General features: G+C 37.7%; 1 protein-coding gene across 1 annotated transcript in view; it reads right to left on the bottom strand.

Annotated features, from left to right (window-relative positions):
* Positions 1 to 511: 511 nt before the first annotated feature.
* The window catches only part of limd1a (LIM domains containing 1a), a 42,072-nt gene continuing 14,937 nt past the window's right edge, over positions 512 to 27,646 (bottom strand). Inside the window, exons 3-8 of the mRNA XM_084385170.1 lie at positions 19,911 to 19,978; positions 18,320 to 18,382; positions 17,678 to 17,808; positions 11,636 to 11,687; positions 1,945 to 2,013; positions 512 to 1,731 (exon numbers count right to left, since the gene is read on the bottom strand). Coding sequence (XP_084241296.1) covers positions 1,588 to 1,731; positions 1,945 to 2,013; positions 11,636 to 11,687; positions 17,678 to 17,808; positions 18,320 to 18,382; positions 19,911 to 19,978 — 527 coding nt within the window. The 3' untranslated portion in view covers positions 512 to 1,587. The remainder of the gene's footprint in view (positions 1,732 to 1,944; positions 2,014 to 11,635; positions 11,688 to 17,677; positions 17,809 to 18,319; positions 18,383 to 19,910; positions 19,979 to 27,646) is intronic.

A 27,646-nucleotide genomic window follows, 5' to 3' on the forward strand; every position in this document is an offset into this window, starting at 1 on the left:
ATTCCTATAGGTAGACGTGGATCAGTTAAGAACTGCCAGAACTAGTGCTACGATTGATTGTTCTTGAAGTAGCACTCGGTTTTAAAAAGAACAAACATAAACAGAGAAAGCATCAATAAAAAGCAACATTTAATAAAAAAAATATATGTTTATAAAAGAGGATTGGGCCAAGCACTGATCCTTGAGGAATCACCTGAGGTTTCCCTAACAGCTCTGCAATGTTTATACTGGTTCTGAGGTGGCATAAAAAAGTGTTATGGTTATTATAGGAAAATGTGTTAAAGGGATAGTTAACCCCCAAATTCTGTCATCATGTACTCATGTAGTTCCCACATTCTTCTGTGGAACGTAAAATAAATTATGTAAAGAAATATTTGTGGTAACCAACACTGAAACCTTTCTTCTTATGCGCCACAGAAGAAAGAAAGACAGTTTTGGAATGACATGGCATCTAAATAATAACAGCATTTCCATGTTTGGGTGAACTTTAAACTTTTAGCATAGAAGAGAATTTTCTTGATAAATCATAAAATCTTTTATTTTTCAAAATCATCCGCATAACACATCACATCCTACTTTTTAATAGGAGTAGATTGATAAATAAGTAACAGAGATCTGAGAAGATAAGGCAGTGAACACAATCAACCGCTTAACTTGTGAATATGATAGAAGCAATATGCGTATGAATGATTTACTAAAGTGAGCTACGCTGCAGTTACTTTTGGCCTCAAGATCATTTCATCTAAATCTGGTGTTTTGTGAAACCAGTTTGGGAACCCACTTAAATTATCTGAATTTCTGCAAGAACAGCTTTTGTCATCTGATCCACCAAACTTGTGCCAAATCCTTTACTGAACAAAATGTACAAACAATCAAGGTCATTAACAGAAAAAAAAAACCTCTCGAATTGAGAGTAATTGGTGTTCCAATCAGTTCAGGTGTGGGTTTGACCTGCCAAGTTTAAGAGTTGTGGAGAACTGCTGAATTATGTTTAATGATATAATCTCAAAGGTATTTAGAATAATAGTTTTTGCAAACATGACTGTAGAAAAGTGTGATATTTAATAAATAAAGATTCAACTGATGTGATCACTCGGAAAAGCTGCACTGGCTGGTTTATGCTTGATGTGCTTACATATGCACAAGCATCCAAATGAGCTTTTGAAATAATTAATGTTCACAATGGCATAAATAGCTTTTCTAGCATCTACTTTGCTTGGTATCAGTATAACTTCATGACTCCGTCCATATCGACCAGCACAAGTGGATAAAAACAATTACTGAGCTCACCTTTAACAAAAAAAAAAAAAAAAAAGACTTAAATAAATGTTTATATACTATTAGGTGGCATTCAAGAAATTCAGATAAAGTTTGCAATGTTTTGTAACATATGTACTGGTTGCCCTATTTACAAAAATCTGTAGCATTTTGCATAAGCCAATGGCTCTTTGTTTACAGCATTTGTCTCATATAAGCCAGGTTAATGACTTTCTTTTTGTAATCAGCTGTGGTTTTTGGTAATGCAATAGCTGAGCATCTTTGGCAAACGATGACATCTCTGAACGCCCACAAGGGGGTGTCAGATCTCTAAAACTGACTGTGATAGTTGTTTGCTGTGGACAGAGGGGCGGCGGGGTCGATGTGTTTGAGGTGGCATGCGTGACAGAGCAGGCGTCCGTCCAGAGGATAGCAGCGGTGACCCTCCTCGTCATTCAACTCCATCTGACAGTCCTGGGGAAAGAGTTGCACACGCTCATGCTACAATAATGTACAGTATGTGAAAAATTATGTGTTTTTTGAACATTGAAGCATGTTTAACCTATTCTATTATAACATAATGAACTTTTAAAACAGCATCATATGACCATTGAGAATGACACTGAATCTGAGACTTGCGTAGTTTTCTGTCCGCATTACTGTTGTCATCTTCCAAGCTCAACTCACCTCACAGTGATAGCACTCCACGTGGTAGTCCCTGTCCATGGAGACCACTCGAATGGTTTCATCCGATCCCTATGGGAGTAAACAAATAGTGAGACTATGACACATATCTGGACAAACACAGCTTTTCACAACACACACGATGAGAAGACCATACTGATGGTCATCTGTCAACAATTGACTAACAACTAATACAAATTATTTCCCTTGTTCACTATAGCCGCTTTCCGACCAAGTAGTTAGTTCTTAGTTCTAACTTAGTTCTAGGAACTGTCCACTTCTAAACAGTTCTAAGAACTACTCTCCCCCAAACTCGGTTTTGCTGTTTGCGTTCGCACTGGCCAAGTGGCCATAGGAACTGGTAGGAGGGGTAAGGGAGTGACGCAAGCACGGCGACTTTTATTTTGACGGCGCGACGGACCTTTATTTTGGCGGCGCTGAGAACGCCAGAGCAAACAATGCTCGCATTCTCCGTGTTTATTAGTTAGCGATCTGTCTAACAGTACTGTTTAATATGTTATTAGATAGAACTGTTATAGAAAGTAGACAGTATATGAAAAAAAGGTTATTAGCCTACGCCGTGTGGTTGATGTCCAGTGTTGCTAGCTGAGCAGATAAACATAATCATGTTTGGCTTGGTCCCCTCAAAGTTGCGTTGGATTTTCTCTTCAGCATAAAGGTTTAGAGACCCATCTATCACTGTTTTCCATGTTTGTATAGTTAGTTTATGGAGTAAATATATAGGCTATAATCTGTGTGTTTACATTCTAGCTGTTTTAAAAATGGCGGGTGCTGGTGTTCCACGTGCGTTCGGTCAATCAGCGTACACTAACGTCACGGATAGTTCCTATAGCGCTGGTTTAGACCCTACTCTGAAGTAGGACCCAAATTAGTTCCTCCAAATGGAGTTCCTAGAACTAAAATCGTTCCTAGTTCCTGCGGTGTGAACACGCCGACATCCGGGTACTTTAGCCAATAATTCTAGGAACTGTGAAAAGGTTCCTCCGGTCGGAAAGCGGTTTATGTTAATGCCAACCCAGGCTCACGCCTGCATTTCTACAAAAGGCTTTCAGCTCTTTTATCATGATTTCACAGGACTCGTACCTGAGTACATTACATCACAAATGCAATGCTATACCAGGTGAGCACCATATACAGTTCTGTGCAAAAGTCTTAGGCACATTAGTATTTTATTCAGGCGTCTTGGAGACATTGCTGTAGTTCTTCTGGATTTAGTCTGTCTCAGTTTTTCCCTGTTTCTTCATGTAATCGCAGATAGAGTCGATGATGGTGAGATCAGATCACACCGGCTGTTGTCAGACTCCTTGTGCATACACAAATCTCACTGGATTACTACAAATAATGGTAAAAGGGAAGTTTGGAAATGTAAACTGATATTTCCTACTGACACACTACAGCTGGATTGCATTGATTACATTGCAGCTGGAAACCGCATGAAATGTATGTATAGGTAGGTCTAAGTTTTTGCAGCTTTGCAGACGCATATTTCTAATAAGCCTGGGTTGGTTGATGCTTGTTGCTATTAAAGGAATAGTTCATCCAAAAAAATCCTGTCATTGTTTAGCCATGGCCACTATGAACTGTTGTTGAATGGAAAAGAGAAACGTAAATACTATTGTGTCCAACAGAAAAATATAACAACATAAGGGTTTGACATTTTTGGGTGAAATATTCCTTATTGTTTTCTGATCTTTTCTAGTTAAAGCAATCACTTCAGCTCAGAGAGAATGGATTCCTGTAGAGTTTCTCATCAGGTGCTAGATAAACTGAGCTCTTGCTCTCTTGATGGTGTTGGAGTGCAGCATGCCTCGGGGGTCATCTCTAATTATAGACGGGGGGGTTAAACAAATGACACATGCCCTAACTTAGCAGTAATCACTCCTTTATCAATGCTAACAGAATTAACTTCAGTAACAGGCCTAAAGAAGGCTTTAAATGTTCTGGAATGATCTAGATGTTCAGGATGGTGTAAGTAACTGTAGTTGTAAAGGTCTACTCAGTAGTAGAAAACTCCCATGCACTGTTTGGTTACTTGTCCCATCAAGCAAAGACACATCATAAGTCTGAACTAGCACTGGCAGAGCCTTGCTTTGACATGTGGATCTAAGGCTACGCTCAAACTGCAGGCAAATGTGGCCTAAATCCGCATTTTTGCTCATATATGTGACTGTATGAACAGCACAAACCACATTAAATCTGGTCTTTTCAATTTTGATTTGTGCCACTTCCATATGTGGTCCTAAATCCGACACAGGTCGGATGTTTTGCAATGCCAACTCAGTCTGAACAGTCAAATCGGAATTCATGTGACTTTTACGTCACTCTAGATCAACATCACACAATAAATAAACGCATAATCACTCACTTTAATGTCCTCCGAGTTTACTTCCGTATAACAGCGTGCTGCGTGATGTCTTTTTATCTTTGATCTATGATCTGTTCACACTGGAATCTGATATTGCCCACATTTAAAACAACAATGTGAACAGCTATACAAAGAAATCAGATCTGAGCAGTAAATGGGAATTGACAAGCGACAAGTGCTGTCGATCTTCTTTCTGATCTGAATGGTATGTGGAAAACACTTGAGTTTTGCCACAGACTCGTCCCAGCGTCTAGAACGCAACTGAATGCTTTTTTAAGCGTCTCCATACTTGAAAAAAACGCGGAAAACTACTTTTAAACAGGAAATGACGAAATATTTACAGCGGGTCTATTCGCACGGGATTAGTATTACTTGAGGTGATTTTTCTGGACCTTTTTACTGAAGGTAAAAGTCGCCGTAATCTTTACTGACATTGTCCGTCATGATCACTGAGATGCACATTCGGAAGGGACTAAAATCACAGAGAAGCTCTGGTAATTATTACTTTACCCCACCTCTACATGTTAAACTAGTCCCGTCCGAATATGGCTTAATACAGGGAAAGATGATTATATGGCTACGATCACAGTCCAAATTCGATTATTTGTGTATCTGATTGGAATCTGATGTAAAATGATTGACGTCCACATTGTGTGTCCATGCAGCTCTTTCGTTTTCCAGAATATCTGCATTGGTTTCTATGGCATTGGCGTTGTGTTGGTAGGCATACGCCAAATACAACAACAACAACCACAACATGGAGGGGTTTGCAATAGAGATGTTGTCTTATTTAAGGTTTCCAACATGATAATGTGTAGCCGCAGCGTAGGACTACTGCGTCTTCTGTGGACGCGGCAGAAACATTATGAGTGGCTTTATTCTGTGCTGTCGTCTCCGCCGGTTGCAAAATATGTCTCATTTTCTGCTCGTCCGGCACTTTGCAACAACACAGCATTGCTTCTGCAGCGACTATCAGCATGTTTCCTATAACAACAGCTGGCGTTTACGTTTTACGTGGCGTGAGAAAGTCACATAAACCACGCGATATCCAGTCAGATCAGTCAGACTGAAACGGATTTCCAGAAATGCGATTAAAATAGGATTTCGGACTTCCGGTTTTGCCATGTAGTGGAGAGACGCGTGGTGTTAGTGCTCCGACTAAAATTTCACTTTTTTTCCCTCATAACACTACATTTGGGGCTTTTTAGCTATTTTAGTGCGACGGTTGGCATTTGTTAACATTACATGTTCCTGATGAGTAAGGGTACGCGAGCTGGTGGTAAAATCAACCCTCAAACCAAGGCGCCTAATTCTGGGCATGAAAGCGGCAAGATGTCGGACGACGCCGCAAGTCCGTTAACGACTGACACACTGGTGAGCGAACTTGATAAACTAAGGAGAAACATGACTGGTGAACTCACCGCGCTGTTGAATTCGTCGTTGGAGTCAATTCACTCATCCATTGCTTCTATTGGGTCTACCCTGGCGACTCAAGCGACTACAATCACTGATATGGAAACTAGCTTATCCGACCACAGCGACAGGATTACACATCTCGAACAGGAGGTCTCTACCCTTCAGTCGAAGTTGGTGTCTGTGACGGAGGAGAATGTCGCTTTAAGAGCTAACGTGGAAGATCTCGTTTCTCGGTCCAAACGGCAGAATATTCGTGTGGTTGGCCTTCCGGAGGATATTGAGGGAAAGGACACCAGACAGTTTATGACAGAATTATTCACCGAGGTCGCGGGCGACGCTCTAACCTCTCCACCGGAGCTTGATCGCGCCCATCGGAGTTTAAGGCCCAAACCGCGCTCAGGTCAAAATCCCCGTCCGATTATAGTGAGATTTCATCGTTACGTGGAGAAGGAGGCTGTGCTCAAATTCGCGAAATCGTCAAAGGAAATTACTTTCAAGGGTCACAGAATCAAGTTCTATGAGGACTTTTGCGTTTCGGTGGCTAACAGGAGAGCTGCGTTCAACAACATCAAGGGCCTGTTGTATAAACGCGGTGTTCGTTTTGGCATGATTTACCCGGCCAGACTACGCGTGTCTTACAACAACACAGAACACTATTTTGACTCTCCTGAGGCAGCAGAAAAATTCTACCACCAAAATTTTGCTGAGTAACTTTTGAGGAGCGGCGTTGACAAGGAGATACAGTACATCTCTCTCTCTCTCTCTCTCTCTCTCTCTCTCTCTAATGCCTTAAACTTGTTTTTTTTTTCTCTTGTTTTTTTTTTTCGTCTCCTTCATGGAGCAATGTGTATGGGTGCATGTGTATGTACGTCGCCTATGTATATTTATACACATGCACATTTCATTTCACTTATTAATTAATTTACATTATTATAATTTTTTTTTTTTTCTCTTTTATATTATGTTGGGTGGGGGGGGGGGGGGTGTGAGTGCTGGACAGTCAGATAATCTTTAAATATCCTTCCTTGTCAATTTTACAGTCGCTAGCTTCGCTATGTGCCCTCGTTCTGCACATTTGATGAACGGCACCCTGTCCATTCTCTTTCAGGAGTGAATTCTCTTATTAGTGTTAAAATCTTTATGTTTGTTGGAGTCAACTCCACTACACAATCGGTTGTGATAACGTTTTTCTGGCAACTCGCCATGTCCAAGTGGACGAGTATCAGAAGGGATTTTCTTTTGATATTTTTGAACATACTTGTGTTTTTGTTCTGTTCCGGGTATGTTCGGGGGTTATGTTTGATGGAGGATTTTTTTTGTCTTACTTGGCATTTATTGTTGTCTCTTACACATGCTAACCTGCTTGAGCTTGAAAGAAGAAAAGGAAAAAGGAAAAAAAGGGGAAGGAAGAAGAGGGGAAAAAAAAAAGAAAAAGCTTTCTTTTTTTTTTTTTTTCTTTTTTTTTTTACACTTTATTTAGATTAATATGTCCTGCAGTTTTATGAACAAACCTCCTGTTAATTCTAAGGGGGGAGGGGTTGGACACAATATCAGATTCACTACTTGGAATGTACGTGGGTTGGGTGGCCAAATTAAACGCTCCAGAGTTTTTTCCCATCTAAAATCACTGTCCTCTGATATTATGTTTCTTCAGGAGACACATTTGCGTACATGTGATCACACCAGACTTCGTAAACAATGGGTGGGCCAAATATTTCATTCTAGTTTTAATAGCAAATCAAGAGGTACTGCAATTCTGATACATAAAAGAGTCATGTTTCTAGCAGAACAAGTACTTTCAGATCCTGAAGGACGCTTTGTAATCGTCAGTGGCACTCTTTTTCAAACTCCAGTAGTGTTAGTAAACGTATATGCCCCAAATTGGGATAACCCTACTTTTATGTCTATGCTTTTCTCAAAAATACCAAATCTTGACACTCATCGCCTTATTTTTGGAGGGGACCTTAACTGTGTTATTGATAATAATCTTGATAAATCTGCGACTAAATCATCTTCTCTCTCTGCTATGTCTAGGTCTCTAATTTCGCTGACAAATCAAATAGGCTGTATAGATCCCTGGCGCTTTTTTCATCCCTCTGATAAGGTATTTTCTTTCTTCTCTAGTGTACACCATGTTTACTCTCGGATTGATTATTTTTTCCTTGATAAAGCCCTGCTTTCTTCGGTTATTTCTTCAGATTACTCTGCCATTGTTATTTCCGATCATGCCCCGCATATGTTAGATATCTCCTTTTTGCCCGCTTTTAAGAGCCGACCTCAGTGGAAATTTGATGTAGGGCTTCTTGCAAGAACTGACTTTTGTGAATTTTTATCTGAAAATATAGTTTTTTTCATTGAGACGAACAAATCAGAAACCGTGTCTGCTTCCCTTCTATGGGAGACATTCAAAGCGTTTATTCGTGGCCGAATCATTTCCTTTAGTGCTCACTTAGCCAAGACTAGAAAATCTCGGCAACAAGAGCTTGTCCGTTCAATCTTAGAGATAGATAGACAGTATTCAAACGATCCCAAACCTGATCTTAAGTTAAAACGATCAAAGTTACAAACTGAATTTGATTTGCTTTCAATAAATAAAGCAGAATATTTAATTAAAAGAACTAAAGCCACATACTACGAACATGGGGATAGAGCAGGCCGTCTTCTTGCTTCCCAGCTTAAACATCAGTCAGCTTCACGCTATATCGCACAGATTTATGATAACAATTCTAATGAGCTTGTTACTGACCCTCAAAAAATTAACTCTGTCTTTTCCTCCTTTTACTCCAGTCTTTATTCTTCTCAACCTCCTTCTGATCCTTCTTTAATGGAGTCTTTCCTACAAAATTTAAATATACCCACTATTAATACATTAACAGAGGAGACTTTAGATTTACCTCTCAGGCTAGATGAAATCACCACCTGCATTGGTCTCATGCAGTGTAACAAGGCTCCAGGGCCGGATGGCTTCCCCTTAGACTTTTATAAAAAATTCTCAGCGCAGTTAGCCCCCTTACTGTTTGATATGTATGTGGAGTCATTTGAGCAAGGTTTTCTTCCAGCTTCATTAAATCAAGCATCTATCTCCCTTTTATTAAAAAAAAATAAAGACCCAACTTTATGTAGTAGCTATAGACCTATTAGTTTATTGAATGCTGACATAAAAATTCTAGCGAAGGTGCTGGCAAAGCGCATCGATGCATGTCTTCCTGATATTATTTCTGAGGATCAGACCGGCTTTATTAGGGGACGTCAGATGTCATCTAATATCCGGCGATTGCTAAATATACTTTTTAGTCCATCTATGTCTAAGACTTCTGAAATGATAATCTCTCTTGATGCTGAAAAAGCATTTGACCGTGTGGAATGGAATTATTTATTTACTGTATTAGAAAAGTTTGGCTTTGGGCACAATATTATCTCTTGGATTCGACTCCTATATTCGGCTCCCTCTGCAAGTGTTAAAACTAATGCTGATAGTTCGTCATTCTTTCCTCTTTCCCGTGGGACACGGCAGGGTTGCCCTCTGTCCCCTCTGCTCTTCGCTTTAGCTATTGAGCCGCTTTCGATCGCCTTAAAAGTATCTTCATCTATACGCGGGATCCAAAGGGGAGGCACAGAACATCGTGTTTCTCTCTATGCTGACGACTTGTTGCTGTATGTACAGGATCCAGTTGGCTGCGCTAACAAGATTATGCACTTGCTCGACACCTTTGGCTCTTTTTCAGGTTACAAATTAAACTTTACCAAAAGTGAATGTTTCCCCATAAATGACATGGCTAAAAAAATTCAGAAAAGCACTCTACCTTTTAATTTTTCACCTTCAGGGTTTCGTTATTTAGGTGTAATCATTTCACACTCTTTCGGTTCTCTCCTTAAGAATAACTTTACGAATTTGGTTGATCAAATTAAACTAGACTTAAAGCGTTGGGACAGCCTACCTCTTTCTCTTGTTGGGAGAGTGGAGACCATTAAAATGAATGTTTTGCCGCGACTTTTATTCCTCTTCCAGTCCCTCCCTCTTTTTCTACCTAAATCTTTTTTTAAGTGCCTAGATAAAATTATCTCCTCTTTTATCTGGGCTGGTAAAACTCCTAAAGTGAATAAAATTATCCTGCAACGAAATAAACGTGATGGAGGTTTAGCTCTGCCAAATTTTCTTTATTATTACTGGTCCGCCAATATTTCGAAGATTTTCTTGTGGTGTAATTCGCCGGAGGTTAACTGGTGTACTCTAGAAGCTGCTACTTGTCTTTCCTCTTCTCTTCCTGCTCTTGTCTTTGCTCCTTTGTCCATGCGTCCTTCCAATTATATTAGTAATCCTATCGTGCTATCGACTTTAAAAATCTGGAAACAATTTCGACAACATTTTCGGTTGGAGTCACTATCTGTTTTAAGTCCTATTTGCAACAATCACTTGTTTTTACCACCAGCTATTGATCACACTTTTAAAAGATGGAAAGATAATGGTATGGCCTGTTTTTCAGATCTTTTTATTGATAATTATTTTGCCACATTCACCAATCTTATGTCCAAATTTAACCTGCATACTACAGGCTTATTCAGGTATTTTCAACTCCGCAATTTTGTTAAGACTAACTTCCCTAGTTTCCCTCAATTACCAGAAAAGTCTCTGGTTGAGAACTTATTGTCGGCCCCTACAGGTGGTAGTCGTATATCCTCTGTCTACACCATGTTACTCTCATCTAATACGTCCTCTCTCTCCTGCCTAAAGATGACTTGGGAAAATGAGCTGCAAATTAAGTTTTCGGAAGAGCTATGGTCTGAGGCCCTTGCTAGAGTTAATTCTACTTCTGTATGTGCTCGGCTAAGTCTGATTCAGCTAAAAGTCTTTCATCGAATTCATCTTACCAAAGCTAAACTCCATAAACTGTTTCCAGAAACAGAGGACTCCTGTATCAGATGCTCATTTTCTCCTGCCGATCACACCCATACTTTCTTTAGCTGCCCAAAACTGGCCTCTTATTGGTCTTCTTTTTTTGACTTCATGTCTAGGGCTCTGCACATTTCTCTATCTCCATGTCCCCTAGTCGCCATCTTTGGTGTATCTCAATTGTCATCCATTACGAGACAGAAAGCAGATGTTATCGCTTTTGCTTCTCTTATTGCTAGAAGGTGCATCTTGTTGCATTGGAAGTGTCCAACCCCCCCTCCAACTACCTCTTGGTTAAAGGATCTGATGTCATTCCTTTCACTTGAAAAATTGAAATATTCGACTCGGGGCTCAACTGATCAATTTTATAAAACTTGGACCCCTATTTTTAATCTTTACGACTCTGTATCCTCTCTAGATTCTGACTTAGTTATATAATGGTTGAGCAAGTGTTTTATTTAATTTTTTTTCATCTAGGCATGTTTTTCATACAAGTGATAACACAATTACTGTTTTTTTTTTTTTTTTTTTTTTTTTTAGTATTAGTATAATTGGTTGTAGAGACTACCGATTATTTTCTAATCCTCCTGGGTGGGTGGGGGGAGGGGTTTGGGATGGTGGTTACTCTGTTGTTTGTGTGATTTTATTTTTTATTTATTTTTTTTTATTTTTTTAAGGAATGTGTAAAAAGAAAAAAGTGCAGACAATGTTTTTTCTTTTATGCTCGTCTCTTTAATGATTAATGTAAACTTTTGTCTGTATAATAAAAATTGTTGTATAAAAAAAATAGGATTTCAAACCACATATGGATGTATCTTGAAACGGATGGGTAAAAATTTCATGTGATTTTTGCCATTCACACTAGCTAAATCTATTTATGATATGCACAAAAATCGGATTTGGACTGACAGTCTGAACGTAGCCTTTGACACAGTCTGAGAATATGGCTCATCTAAATGCCCAAGATGGTATTTCAGACCAACGAGATGTACGTGTCTTACCTCAGAGGGCAGGATCGGCTGATTGCATGCTGCACATTTAGGTGCTAGAACTCTGAAAACAAAAAAAGAGAGAAAACTAATCACACAGATCATATATTAAATGGCTTCTTAATGAAAGTCTTCCATGAAAGAAAAGGTATCCGCATGACTCTTTACCCACAGTACAATAATATATTTAGTGGCCCCAAGTAGTATTCGGGAACTTCAGCCTCACTTAAAAATGTCTGAATGTCTTTGCATTTGTCAAAATATCAAAGCAAGTGTTTTCTGCAATCAAATTATGCTAGAGCTTTTCTCAGACCCAACTAACCATTTTTGCCAAGACTTTTACCCAACAGGTGAGCTGGTTATGGGTTTCTCAATAGCCAAAAGTGAATGCTGTTATCTTGAGAGAGAGCTGGCTAATACTGATCAAGCATTTCCACACAAGCTTGAGTGTCGCTGTTCTTTAATCCACACTGCTAGTCAGACCAACAACATAATTGCAAGTGTAATATTATGTTTATACAACAATTCACAGCTGAATTAGTCTCGCGTTGCCAGACCTTCAGACTGACGGCAGAAGAAGGTCTGGACTCCATCACAGCTTTCATTGGCCAAGGACCGCCCAAGAGGACGTCTGACTGACATGTAAACCAACCAATCACGGTTCGTTTTGTTCCACGTCATGTTTGGGAGCCTGAAAATGTAACGTCTATCACAGTCTATGGTGTGCGTCTAATAAATGATTCATTCAAGAACGTTGCGGACGTTTGCTGCAACAGTGGCACCACGGACTTCACATACTTTTGAGCATCCAGTGTTTAGTTAGCGCTGTTAAGTGCTCATCACAGCTGTAAACACAATGTCTTTCCTTTTCCATAAGGGCGTTTGGCATCACAACGGCTTTGTTTCCAGGTGGACTCTTAAAGGACACATCACACACGTCTCCAGGAAATCCAGTAGAATTCAACCAATTATACGATGACTTCAAAACTCCTGAAGTGTTTCCAATTTTGTGTGCCATATTTATCAGACGTTCAGCCAGCGGCCTGTGGGCGTGACGTCTGAGACTACAGCAGAATTAACCATTACGTATCTCAGAAGAACACACAGTTTGAAATAAAGTGCAAACATTACCGCTTTAATGGCCGTAAAGCCTATGGTCGTTTTTACTGTCCAATGACAGCCCATCTTATATCTACTTTGAGTGGCATGGGAGAGAGTCGGAAGTTCATTTGTTGCCCCTACGAGTTTATAATAGCATATTTTAACAAGATTTTCAAATGGATAAAGAAAAAAATGATGGCTTTATTAAACTATGTTTGTGATAAGCCACATAATAAAATTTTGAATGTCAAATTTGTAACCGTTGCATTTCGTTAAAGGAGAACTCGGCAACTCTAGCGAACTCTACTCACTTCTGCGCTGATTTTCCCTTTTGTTGTCGCATGTTTTCCCCACGAGCTCCCCCTACAGCTGTGGGGGGGCGTATATTTCACAACACGGTCGTAAAAAACTCACTTGCGGCGGCCTCCTCCCCCTCTCTACCGCTGCTCATGTGCGTTTGTTTTGATCGGAGCAAGCTAACTGTATCGTGTGGAGCTATGTCTACCGAGGTGGGTAACTATGGGTAATACATCATACATGCGTTTGTGTTTATGTCGAATTGCCGTAAAGCAATTCGTGTTTCGCGCTCGTTCTAGTTCTCGCTTCTCACGAGACTTCCAATTTCTATCTTGCCGGGACGGTAGTCCCCAAGTTGCAAGGTTGGTTTTCCGCCTGGGAACGCTGGGGGGAGCGGGAAAAGTCACCAATATCACCAGAGCAGGTTGTTTAACCATCCAAATGATTTCTAGACAGTTTTATTAAGTTAAAAAAGTTACCAAGTTCTCCTTTAACACTGATTTACACTGATATATAGGCTAATTTCTACTTCAGAAATAAATTAGCATTTTTAAAAGAACTGGTTAAGTGAATAATACAACTACTCTCTCATAAACCATCTAATGTTTTGTTATTTAAAACAAACTTATTTTTGTGAAATGTTTTGCTTGCAAAGTGCTATACTTATAAAACGCAAAGACAATCAGACATTTATAAGTGCCCAAATATTTTTCGATGGAGTAGAGGGGAAGAGAGGCTGCAGATCTCAGTGAAAGATCCCAGAAGGACTGAGTGGAAAGGCTCTGTTTGATTTCATCTCCATATGGTCCCCACCTGACTGACTGTCTGGGGTTTTGGAACAACAGTAATAATCGCTCACGGCAAAGGATGCATGAGAAGAATTTACAGTGCAGCAAAGCAGACACACACACACCCTTCAACACCAATAAAACTCACAATAAAATGTCATTACATCAAGCTACTGCTAGGAAAATGCCTGTGAAAGAAATTATAAAGCATACTCCACAACATAGCACACATCTACCATCAACTGAAGGAAATTTATAGCTCACTTTATTCATCCGTTAATCTTTGCTTTCCCAGGCAAATCTTAGTCACCATGAAATAAAAATGTACAATTCTTATTTTTAATGGAATATTGCAGTATTTATTATATCTGTGCACTTCATTGTTTTTGATAATTGAAGATTGTGACTCGAACAAATGACAACAAGCCAATCAGATCAAACGAACCAATCGAGAGGCTGTTTCACAACAGGGAAGAAAAGTCGGTTGCAATTTCCAGTTCCCTCCAAGTAATGATTTTTATTGGGAGCAGTGCAGCCACCAAAAGTGTGCTTATAATAATATCTGGACAAAGCTTATACAGTCATCTTTTTGCAGTTTTGGTCAAGGTTTCTCGAATTCAAAAGCAATGCTAAAATAAGGCAATGCCATTAATAAACAGACTTCACTAAATAGGGAATAGGGAACAATTACTGCTGTAATAGTCACACTTTAAACTTGAATCAATATGTTTTGAACCAAGCTCTGAATAGGCACAGATCTTAAAGTCTTGGCTACAAAGAAAGCCTTTGATATAAAGTAACAACAGATAAATCAAAGACTCAAATTGCTCGTCTTCAGCTAGTACAAAACGCTGCGGCCAGACTTCTTCACAAGTGTCGTAAATATGACACATCTCTCCTATTCTCAGAGCTCTACACTGGCTGTCGGTTCACCAGAGAAGAGATTTAAAAATTCTACTCTTTGTTTTTAAATCTCGACATAACTTAGCTCCTGCCTATCTCTCTGAACATCCCTACACTCCGTCCAGAAGCCTACGATCCTGCGACCGGGCTCTGCTTGTAGTCCCTTGCTTTAGACTCAAGCGTAGAGGAAAGTGTGCAGAGCAGATTTTTTTAAAGTGGTTTTCACTCGCTCCACTACCGCTCCATCACGAGTACAATTCATGCCAACGGCCCATGATAGAACTGCATTTTTAGTAAGGATTCACACGTTAAACACATTTAGCTAGCATGATACAGATGGATCACTCAAATCAGAAAAAAATGAAGGTTATGATGACGGGGATGGACGTGAGTGGCTGCGGGAGGTTATAGTTCTCAAGCCTACTCAATATGATCGGGCAACACGATCTCATGAAAGTGCGCAAATTTTATTTCTCGTGCCATTTATACGCCAAAAATAGTTTTTGCGTGCAAATGATACTAAACCCCTCGGGTAGGATTAGGGGTGTGGAGTGCGTGTGTATTACATGCCATAAAGTGCGTATCAAATGCGCGCAAAAACTATTTTTGGCGTATAAATGGTGCGAGAAATAAAATTTGTGCCATAGATACACACTTGCATGAGATCGGGCTGGATCGGTGAAAGCACATTTTAAACAGGTAACACTTATTCACACACGCAATCGCTCTCTCACTAACTTGCATTCAAACAAATGTAATCTTACAGCGCTGTCTGTATTTGATTTCGAATGAGCAGAAATCTGTAAGAAATGTAGCGACCCGTAGATAAAATAACTGATGAAAACGTATTTATTTTCTTCTTTCCAAACAAAATGTGCACTGCAAAAAGCCGCAATGATATTTAACTTTTAATGCTGATAACCATGTAATAAGCTTAGCTTGTCATGGGAAACGTTTGCACACTATCCAATAAACCACACTGAAACTATTCTCCTAGTATTGTTTATTTAATTTTTTTTTCAATTTCAAAGCATACTTATAAATACTTTATTCGCAATTTCCTCTGGGAGCGAAGACGGAGCGTTGTTTCTGATATCATGGAGCGAGGAGCGGTAAATGCTGAACCCGGATCGGAGAGATTATTAAACATACTCTGCTCTGTGACACTCTTCCTCTAGAGATCAGAACGGCCTCTTCTCTGTCTGCTTTCAAGTCTCTTTTAAAAACCTACCTGTTGTTTTAAGTATATCGATTCTTCTCTTTGGTTGGTTTTACTCATTTATATTTGAGTCTGATACTGTTTTGCTACTCCTGTTTTATGGTTTCTCTTAGCTATGTTGTTTTCTCATTTTTTTGTTTTATTCGTTGTTATGCATGTTATATCTTCTTTTAATCTTGTTGTTCTGTAAAGCACTTTGGTCAGCTCTAGTGGCTGTTGTAAATGTGCTATATAAATAAAACTGAACTTGAACATGAACATAATGACTTGCTCTTGTCCTGAAAACCAAGTTCAATCTTTCAGTATATAGTTGACTCATGCCTAAATGTATAGTTTATTGTGTTCATGTTTAAAACTATTACACAAATATAATGATACTGACTTTAAATTACTGTGAAGGATGTTTTTTTGTAGAAAAGAAAAAAAAAACATTTTTGAAGTTATCCTTGTGGACGATATCTATAAAGATAAAGATAATAATTTAATTTTTCAAATCATTCTAAAATGTAAAAGAATAGCAGAGTCCACATAACTACAACGACACAGAAGAGCGTTATTATTGGAATCACTTTCACAATTTTTTTTCCCCAGCTGATAAACGATAAAAACATAGACAGCCAATCAGAATTCACCCTGCTTTAATTAAAGAGCTCGAGCATTTAAAGCAGCAGACAACAAAACTGCAGTGCGCACTTACAATAAACAGACTATTATCGTCCGTTGTTGTGGACGCTAATATTGTTATCGTTATTGTTATCTTTATAGTTCTTGTTGTGAATGGGCCTTTGTGAGCTTAAAGGAGTAGTTCACTTCAGAATTAAAATTTCCTCATTATTTACTCTCCCCCACGTCATCCAAGATGTTCACGTCTTTCTGTCTTCAGTCGAAAAGAAATGAAGGATTTTGAGGAAAACATTCCAGGATTTTTCTCCATATAGTGACTTCAATGGGGTCCGACGGTTTGAAGGTCCAAATGTGAGTTTCAGTGCAGCTTCAAAGTCTCGACACGATCCCAGCCGAGGAATAAGAGTCTTATCTAGACAACCCAGTCATTTTCTAAAAAATAAAATATACTTTTTAACCACAAATGCTCGTCTTGCACTAGCTCTGTGATGCGTCACGCATTACGTAATCACGTTGAAAGGTCACGCGTGACATAGGCGGAAGTACCGACCTAGTGTTTACAAAGCCAACGTGCAAAGACTAAGTCAAACGCCATTTACAAAAAAAATTATACAATAAAAGGTACAACAACGATGTCGGACGATTTTGAAGTTTGAGGAGAAAATAAGATGTTTTTTGTAAGAGTTTTTCGCCCTACCCTACATTTTTTAACCGGAACACGCGTGACCTTTCAACATGATCACGTAATGCGTGAAGTCGTGGACGTGCAAGACGAGCATTTGTGGTTAAAAAGTATATCAATATTTATTTATTTTTGAAAATGACTGATGGTTTCTCTAGATAATCTCCTCGGCTGGGATCGTGTCGAGACTCTGAAGCTGCACTGAAACTCACATTTGGACCTTCAACCCGTCGGACCCCATTGAAGTCACTATATGGAGAAAAATCCTGGAATGTTTTCCTCAAAAACCTTCATTTCTTTTCGACTGAAGAAAGAAAGACGTGAACATCTTGGATGATTTGTTTCCTTTTTACATTTAATTTTATTTGTGAAGTGAACTAATCCTTTAAAAACAACTCAGTCTGATGAAACGCTCATTGAATAAACACTTAAAACCTCACCTGTGGTAGTCCTTCACACAGTAGATCTTATTCTCTGTGTCCACAGTGAAAGGCACTCCATCCAAACTCTCATTACAGATGGCACAGCGGAAGCAGCCTGGGTGGTAAGACTTTCCCAACGCCTGCAGGATCTGTGGAGGAACAACATGTTCACAACAGCTACACAACTGATATGTGTGATAGGCCTTTTCTCATGTTCATATGACTTAATGTAAGTTACATCGGACCCACTACATATTAAGTGCCTTTAACTACTATGCACTAACATTTAAATGAATCATTTGACACTTAATGTGTCAAATACATGTTTTTACATGGTACTTGTATTTAAAAAATACCTGCATGCAATTAAATCTTAATCCTAAGCATACCACAAAACCCTGACCGCAATAACATCCCACCTCAATAGCAGCAAATGTGTTTGCAATACAACATGAACACAAAAAGTACATTGTATCAAACAATGAATTCTTTTGACTAGTAGGTGAGGACAACTTATATAAGGTGGGACCATTACATCTATCCAAATCAATGTAAGGAACACTGTATAATAAGGAGCTGCAGCAACTTAAACTCAACCAGTCCCTTCAGGCTCCAGTGATATTGTGAGTAACGCAGGGTGTGGCGGTACATCACACTCACCATGTCCATGATTAAATGTCCGCACACGTTGCATTTGTCGGCAGACTGCTGGAACCCGGAGTACTATTAGAGAAAAGAGTGAGGACAGAGGTGAGCTTTTCAACTGACTCATTCCTTTCAGTCACTTCATTTTCTCTAACCCACACAACATTAACAGCTCAGACATAATCGGTCCTCTAATAAGAACCTTCAATAACACAAACTGCGTTTTTAGTGTCTGGAATGAAGTTTCACCTCTATTTGAACGGACCAAAAGAGAAACATCTCTTATTCAACCTGAGGTCGTTTGCTTTTTTAAGCAGCCAATAAGAGCTTGATGTTTTTAAAAAAGCAGATTTATTGCACAGCAAAAGAAATTGTAGCAGCACATTTTATTTTCAACCAGCTACACTATACTTACACATATCTAGCATACTTAAAGGGATAGCTCACCCAAAAAAATGAAAATTTGGTCATCATTTACTAACCATCATGTTGTTCCAAACCTGTACGAGCTTCTTTCTTCTGCTGAACACAAAGGAAGATATTTTAAAGAATGTTGGTTATCGAACAGTTGACGGAAAACATTAGTAGGAAGAAAACACTATGGAAGTCAATGGATGCCGTCAACTGTGGTCACACACATTCTTTAAAATACCTTCTTTCGTGTTCAGCAGAAGAAAGAAACTCATAAAGCTTGCTGTTTGTTGTGGTAACGATTGCGGTGTTGATGGAGTTCCAGTTATCATCAAGAGAGACTACGGGAATAAAGCGTTCTCTTCCAAAGGTATTTGAAGCATCTGAGTGAAGACGGAGCTGATCCAAGCAGTGGAGCGTGAGTAACAGGATATTAAAAATCAAGAGCGGTTATCGCGGGACTAACTGACTTGATGGTTTCTTTACTGCCCCTTTTATATATTGTAGAAACCTTGATGGACTAAATGACTTTGACTGTTTCTTTTAATCCTTCCTTTGAACAATCATTCGAAATCAAGACTATTTAACAACATAAGGGTGAGTAAATGATGGCTAAATGTTCATTTTTGGGTGAACTAACCCTTTAACCACCTCGCTACACTCAATGGCCGTGGGTGTTACCAAAAACTTAAAAAATACAAAGACGTGGCACTCGTATGACTTATGAATGGGAAAAAGGGCAAAGTACAATATGGCGGAATAAGTCAATAGAGCCAATCATCGATTGGTAAAGTCATGACATCACTGTTAGAAGCTCAGGTTGCTATAGAAACAGTCAGTGTTTTGAGACGTGCGCTTATTTTTATTTATTTTTTATAAAAAAAATGTAAGGCTGGTCCAGCCTGAAAAATAAGCTTTTTAACACTATTTGAGCATATAAACAATATTTACAGGACAGGTCATGTCAGATTTTGTTGCTGATTTAAATTATATTATTTAAATGTGGGTTCAGCCAGCAGCTTTTAAGAATTCAGGATTCCCCCAATCATTTAGACAGGACTTGGTCTTGGATGCCCAGAGACTATATTGCAAATATGAAATAAAATGTCTTTAAAGACACATTCTTCTGACATAACTATGACCACGTCTCGAGACATGTGCACTTCATAATAAGGAAGAGGGGAAGACAGCATACCAGGAAGTCCTCTTCACAAAAGACTTTCCCACAGACGTAGTAAAAGGCTTTTCCCCGGAGCTTCCGACCTGCACAGAACACACAACACACACATTTTACCACCAATTCATCGGTAAATTATAAAAATCTACAAACAAAATTACTTTTTTATTTTATTTTAAACAACAAAATTTCTTTGCAATTATATGCAAGGTGACATCAGGGTAATGCAGATGTATTTTAGTATCATTGAGATACTATTTCAGTTCGTTTTTAGCATTTGGAATTAGTTTTTATTCTTTTATTTTCATTTTAGTTAAAGTTTAGTTAATTTTGTTGTTATTTAATGTGTCTTTCTACTTTTTATTACTTTACACTTTAGTTTTATCTTTAGTTATTTAGTACATACTGTATAGAATATAATGTTAAATAAAAAACAAATAAATACATACATAAAAATGAGAAACGTTGCTTTGGCAACCAGCTGAATTCAAATGACTTTAAGCTTAAACTAAATGTTTTTTATTTTAGATTTGGTTGACTATAACCTGGGGTAATGGCGTTGATTGGATTTGCTTTAAACTGTTTATTACCTTTTCCCAATAAAATGACATGAGGCAATCACATGACCTAACATGCTTTCATCTTAAGCATAATCACACAATACTGCACATTTTAAACACACTCACTGTCACAATCTTAATTATTCTCGCTTCAGCATAAACCTTGTTAAATAAATACCTAACAATGTTAGAACTGAATCTGATACATGTTTAACAAGGTTAAAAAATAAACCAGGGGCTAAACTAGAAGTACATGCGGGAAAGGTTTTAATGAATCCAATGAACACACACACAGTAAAAGCGTCGGCACATGTTGCTCAGAAACTCGCTGCTGTTTTCCAGCCCGTGCCGAGGACTCCCTGTCCCAATCTGGACTGTTTTTGCCTTTTTACCTCAACAGAAAGACAGACAAACCCTTCCCATTCAGACAGACCCCGTCCCACAGGAAAGGGGAACATTCCTCACATTTTCTGCAGAGGGGGGGTTCAGGCCATTAACCCTTATAAGCCCAAGCCTTCATGTTACAGTGGAACACAGTCAAGCTAAACAAGACGCTCGCTGAGATCACTTCAGCCTGTGAATGAGTCCGCTGGCATCACGAATGTTTACTTTAATGCTGAAGCGATCACGGCTCATGTTTTTCCACAGACACAGACACACGGGTCACGTCGCCACGTGAAACGGTTTTGAGTGCTGAGACGTACACTAACATTCAAAAGTTTGGGTCCGTAAGACTTTTTAAATGTTTTTGAAAGAAGTCTCTTTTGCAAACCAAGGCAAGGCTGTATTTATTTGATCAAAAATAAGGTTAAAATACAGTGAAACATTATTACAATTTCAAATAACTGTTTTCTATTTAATATATATATATATATATATATATACACACATACATAGATATATATACACACACACACACACACACATAATGTGTATATATATGAAGAGTTCAGATGCAAAAGTGCCATCTGAAATTTTCTTCTAGAATGATAATTTTTATCAAGCTCGTTTATTTAAGTAATTTCACTTAAATGACAATTAATAGGTAATTTCATTTGCCATTTAAGTGAAATTATTGAACTTAAATATACGAGCTTCACTGAAAAAAATTTGGAGTGATATTTACTTAAAAAAAAGCTAGGCAACTTTTTCCACTCAGAAAATGCTAGTAAATTTACAAAGCTTTGCCAAGTAAAAACCTAAACATATTTATCAGTAGCTTTAATTAGAAATCTTTAAGTAAAATTTACTTGGAATATGGAATTAAGTAAACTTTACTTAACCTAGTTAAGTGAACGTAACAAAGAAAATAAGTAACTTTAACTTGGCTAGTAAAAGGTTGATTAATATCGATTTAGTTGAAATTTCCTTTGCATTACATTTCACTCAAACAATAATATTGAATTATACCAGTCATTTATAGTATGTGCTTTACTTAGATTATCTAAGTAATTTATACTATAGCATGTCAGATGTTAAGCATCATGTGAATGCAAAGACCTCAATACTTGGTAGACAATACACAATGACGGTAACATTTGATGGATCGGTTTTGTGTTTGAATGTGTCATTTTGAGCAGAAAATGTACTCAAAATGTCACAAAATGGCAAGTTACTAATCCTGACAACAAAAGCAATGATAAAACAGTGTAAATACAGCTGGAAACCAGTGAAAAATTAACCTCATTAATTATTCAAGGTCCAGTGCATGATGGGAACCCCAGTATCAGAAAAGTTGAGTAATTTTTACTTAATTTTATTGAGTTGATATTTACGCTTTAATTTCTACTCGCTTAAATTAAGTACTGATATGGAATTTACTTCGTTTTTTAAATTCTTGCCTGAACTAACTTTTTCATGTAAATTACATTGTTTTTTTTCAGTAGTATTTACTTCACCACAAAATCATTTTTTAGTGTTGATAAAAATGATCATTCTAGAAGAAGATTTCAGATGGCACTTAGAGGCTTTTGCATCTGAACTCTTCATATATATATATATATATATATATATATATATATATATATATATATATATATATATATATATATATATATATATATATATATAAAGTAATTTATTCCTGTGATTAAAGCTGAATTTTCAGCATCATTACTCCAGTCTTCAGTGTCACACGATTTCTGATTATTATTAAAGTGGTAACACTTTACAATAATGTTCATTAGTTAACATTAATGTATTAACGAACATGAACTAACAATGAGCAATACGTTTGTTACAGTATTTATTAATCTTTGTTAATGTTAGTTAATAAAAATCCAGCTGTTCATTGTTTGTTCATGTTAGTTCACAGTGCATTAACTAATGTTAACAAATACAACCTTTGATTTTAATAACGTACTAGTAAATGTTGAAATTAATATTAACTAAGATTAATGAAGAAGTATTGTTCACTCTTAGTTAATGAGAACTAAGGTAGTTAACTAATGAACCTTATTGTGAAGTGTTACCATTAATGTTGAAAACATTATTTTTTATAACATTATAAATGTTAAACTGTTATTTTTGATTAAGTTAATGCATCTATGCTAAATAAAAATGAGAAGACATTTGTCTGGGTGAAAAGCTCACAGACAGAGATCAGTCTGTTGCCAGATGAAACAGACGTCAATCACAGGGAATGCTGGGAAGATGCGAACCACAGGACTGGGCTTAACTTTCTCCAGGGAGATGAGAGTAAATATGCAGAACGTTTTTACACACACACACACACACACACACGGATTTTTGAGGCTTACGGTGACTAGGGCAAAATCAGATATCCACAAAAAAAGCTATAAGCTAGTAGTAGATTTTATAGTTACCATGGTAGTTAACATGTTCTGAAAACTATTATACACTTTTATTACATGGCTTGGTTGAATTCTAATGTAGAATGCGGTGTGTTATTTCTTGATAACAGAAGCTGCGAAGTATAACACACCGTTGCCATGAAAAACAGAGCGTTGCTATGGACGCAGGATTCTAACCGTAGAGACGGAACGGACTATTTTCTTTAGCGGAAGCAATACAGTCGTTTTTAAATCAATAAACTCCTTTTTAAATCAATATTTTGTGTCAAATTATTGATTTATTTGGTAGGTAGCCATGTAATAAGTGGGATAATGTAGAGCGAGGCGGTTGTTATAGCGAATACAACCCCTTCCGCTTCGCGTCAGGGTCCCGATCAGCCTGTCGGTGTTGTATTCGCTATAACAACCGCCTCGCTCTACATTATCCCTTACACATATTCACTGAAGGTCATCTAGATTTATTTTGTACTTTTTACAATGGCAGCTAATGAATGAGGACTTTTGAGAATTGATAGGAATGTGAGGACAGATTTATGAAACTGCTTTCTGAATGGAGGTAAACATTATTCTCCAGACAAAAATTCAGCAATGTCTCTTCTCAAAGAAAGGTGAAAATGAGGATGATGATAGATCAGTGAAACTCGTCACATGAGGTCTTCCTCATGGGAGGACACCCGAGTAATAAATGGTCATATTTTACTGAAAGATAAAATGCCTTGCCTTGCCTAGTTACATGCATCTAGATGATGTTCACCAAATGTTAGCAATTCAGACTGGGATTCGTTATTTGATTTGTTATGTAATTCAGTTATCCATTTCTATTTGATTTGGTACACAGCACTATGAGTGCTTTAAGCAAATTACCTCTTTAAGGACATTAAGTGAGTGTGAAACATTCCCTACAAATTCAATACAAAGGTAAACGTCTTTACAAACATGCTAAGAGACATGGTGATAACTGGACCTTGTGTTTTTAAGACATTTTGAGTTAAACGATCCCCGTGATCTGTTCCTTTTTATTGCGTTCTGTCCGTCCCAAACCTGTATGCTTTCCTTTCTTCTGTGGAGCACAAAAGAAGACATTTAGAAAAATGTCTCTCTTTTTTTTTATCCGTACAATGAAACTCAATGGGGTCCAATGTTGTTTGGACCTTGACGTTTTTCAAAATATCTTTGTGGTCTGCAGAAGAAATAAAGCCAAACAGGATTGGAATGATATGAGTGTGAGTTTTGGGTGAACTATCCCTTTAAGACTAACTAACTATTACAAAAATAGCTCAGGTCTAGATCAAGCAATATTTGTGTGCCAATGGCATTGCTTTGTTATTTTTGTTATCTAAATGCAATGACATCTTTTTGAGGCCAATATCTATATCTTTAAATACGTTAGAGGATACAGGGTAACCAAGCCATCCAATTTCTGCTCTGTACAGCACTTAAATGTCAGGGAATCCCTGGTGGGTCTGAGACTGAGAGCGTTAGCACTGGGTCACGAATAAAGCTGCCCTCCTAACAGCTCCAGAACAATGAGCAGCCTGTCCCTTCACACAAACCACTGCCAAACACCAGGACTTCACACAGAACCCACACAACAAGCCAAATTGAGTTCAAGAAAGCAAGTCTTGATTGTCCACAAGAGATAAAGTATTTTGTAGTATCTGTTGAAGAGAGTCAGTAAATGATTGGGTCTCTCCCTGAGAGCTTCTGTTTAGTAAAGACTCGGGTTGGGTCTCGAGAACTGGTTCCATTATTACAAAAACCAGGGAATCGATAAGATGCACGCATTTCAATTTCTCTTATCGATTTCTTTGTGTGCATTTTAAACCGTTCAAGTGCAAGAAGACTCGCACGCTGTTCTTTTGTGCACATCCAAAGCGCGCGCACAGAAAGCCGCCTCTCACACTGAAGTGTGTGATACTGGACTGAGTTCTCTTCCATGTCTTTTTGCACTTGAACTGACAAATACACACAAAAATAGGTCAAAATATCCTCGTAAACACAGTCGGTTTTGTGTTAAGTGAACATAAACAGCACGTGTAACAGTATATTGGATCCGTGCCGCTCTTAAAGGGACAGCAGCCTAATAAACCTGCTGCCGTCTCTATAATATCATTTATCGAACAACAAAAGACAAAGAGGAAATTAACTCGCTGATGACTGAATAACTTTTGTAACTATATTTGTAATGTATATTTTATTTAAAAAGTGCAGTTATTTTACATTTGATTCGTTCCTGAATACTTGAAAATCTTAAAACACTGTTTACTTCATTCGTATCTTTGTTCAGTTGTATCTATTTATGCAATTGCTAATTTGTTTATTTGTTCTTTTTTTAATTACTGAGTGTTTACTTGTCTTTAATAAAGCTTGAAATGTATATTAGTTAGGCTATTTGTTTTTTCTATGGTATTTTTAAACCACAGGCAAAAGTTCCTTGTGTAAGTATTAGCTTGTTGATTTTTTTAGCCTGTTGATTTTTGGTCAAGGTATTCAGCTACAATGAAATGTTTTGCATTAAGACTTAGAATAAAAGTGAATGACATTAAGTTTTTTTATTTATTTTTTTACCTTATTGGAATCGAAAAGCAGAATCGGAATTGTAAAATTCAATTGATACCCAACCCTAGTAAAGACATACAAAGACTCATCTGATCTACATGGGAGGGATTACAATGACCTTAATACACTGAAGAATATATATTTCTTTAACAGTATACGTTTTACATGAAAACACTATATCAGTTATTCTACTTAAAAATTAAATGTTACTTGCCTTTTCCATGTAATAATGTGTAAAATTTACTAGCAATTTCTGAATGAACATTGTTTCAAAGTAAATTCTACACCCATTACATTTTTTTTTTTATAGTACTTTAAGAGCATGTCGTCCCTGGCACTAGTTGGTGCATCAGCCCATGTCACTTCCTGTACAGCTTTTCTGAGGTCTATGAAGTATGTCCAAAAAAGAAGACAGAAATGAAAGAATTTCTTCTTGGCCTGTTGAGATTTGAAGTATTATGGGGGCTTTGCACTGTTTCCCTTCTCACTTTCCCTTATATGGGCCGTTTGTGTAGTCTCTGATGCTATTCCTAAGCGAGTCTCTCTGATCTAAACACAGCATGAGTTCTGCAAGAGGATATTACTGAGAGATCAGTTTAAGTGTACAACTGTTAGAGGTTTGATCCAGCTGAATCCCCAGCATAAAAATCTGAACTGTTAACTCTAATTTGGAATAAATTATACAAAGTTACACCATAAAACTAGGACACACAGCAGACGTCTAGCCTAATCACTGTGGAATAAATCATTTTAACAGTGTCTGTGCTGTCTCATGGCTACAGGCTACAAATTACAACCGAATATTTTCACTTTGGTGTTTCCGAAATATACAAGTTGCGATTTTATCATCTGAAACATGCTGTGACTTGTGAGTTTTTTTGTCCACTCAACAATTTGCAACTTTATTTCCTGGAAAATACAGTATCTATTTATTTGAGAAATAGCCATATAATAATGCGGGATTAAAGGCCTGTTCACACCAACACAAATGTTCCGCATGAAAACTCAAAACTTTTCGCAGACAGTTTGTCTGTTCAGACCAATTGCGCAGATGTTTGGCTGAACGAAAATGCTAATTCACTCTCCACCAGTAGATGGTGCTTACAGAAAAGCAGAAATACCAACCCGATCTCACAGCAATTCGTATCAATTTTACGAGGCGGCTAATTCGTACGAATTCATACGACAACAGTCGCATACGCAACCACCAACAGTTTTTTTTCTTCTTTTTGTTTTCATAGCCTTCAATATGAACATTGTTTGTAGGACAACATTGGGCTGGATGTGAAATAAAAAACTAAATAAAAAACTAAATACAGATTTTTTTTATCCAAGTAGAAAAACGTAGAAAATACTGAGATATATACCAGTCCCTCCAGTTTTCCGCGATTCCGCGATCGCTGAATAAAAGGCAAAATCAACAAAATGTTGCATTCTTTTGTTCATGAGATCCTTCATAATTTGTCATTTCACCGCAAAAAAAGGGAGAAGCAACATAATATATACGGGCTCCTATCTGTGTCGTTAATGTTAATCAAACAACAACAACAGGGGGAAACAAACAGTAGCTACTTAAACTTAAAGCACTGTTTGTATCTGTATCTTTATGTTGTAGGCCTATTTATTTGTCCTGTTGTCATTTGTTTATTAGTTCTAAGTTTATTACTGACTGTTAAATTGATTACTTAAATTGAGACCTTTTTACTTATATTAGGCAATTTCTTATTGCTGTGGTTTACTTGTAAGATTTTGGTCATATTTCCCACTCTAAGTGATCATGTTATTAAAGCTAGATAGTACACCACTGGACTAGCCTTTTTTA

This window comes from Rutilus rutilus (assembly GCF_951802725.1).
Source record: "Rutilus rutilus genome assembly, chromosome: 17".
Taxonomy (NCBI): Eukaryota; Metazoa; Chordata; class Actinopteri; order Cypriniformes; family Leuciscidae; genus Rutilus; species Rutilus rutilus.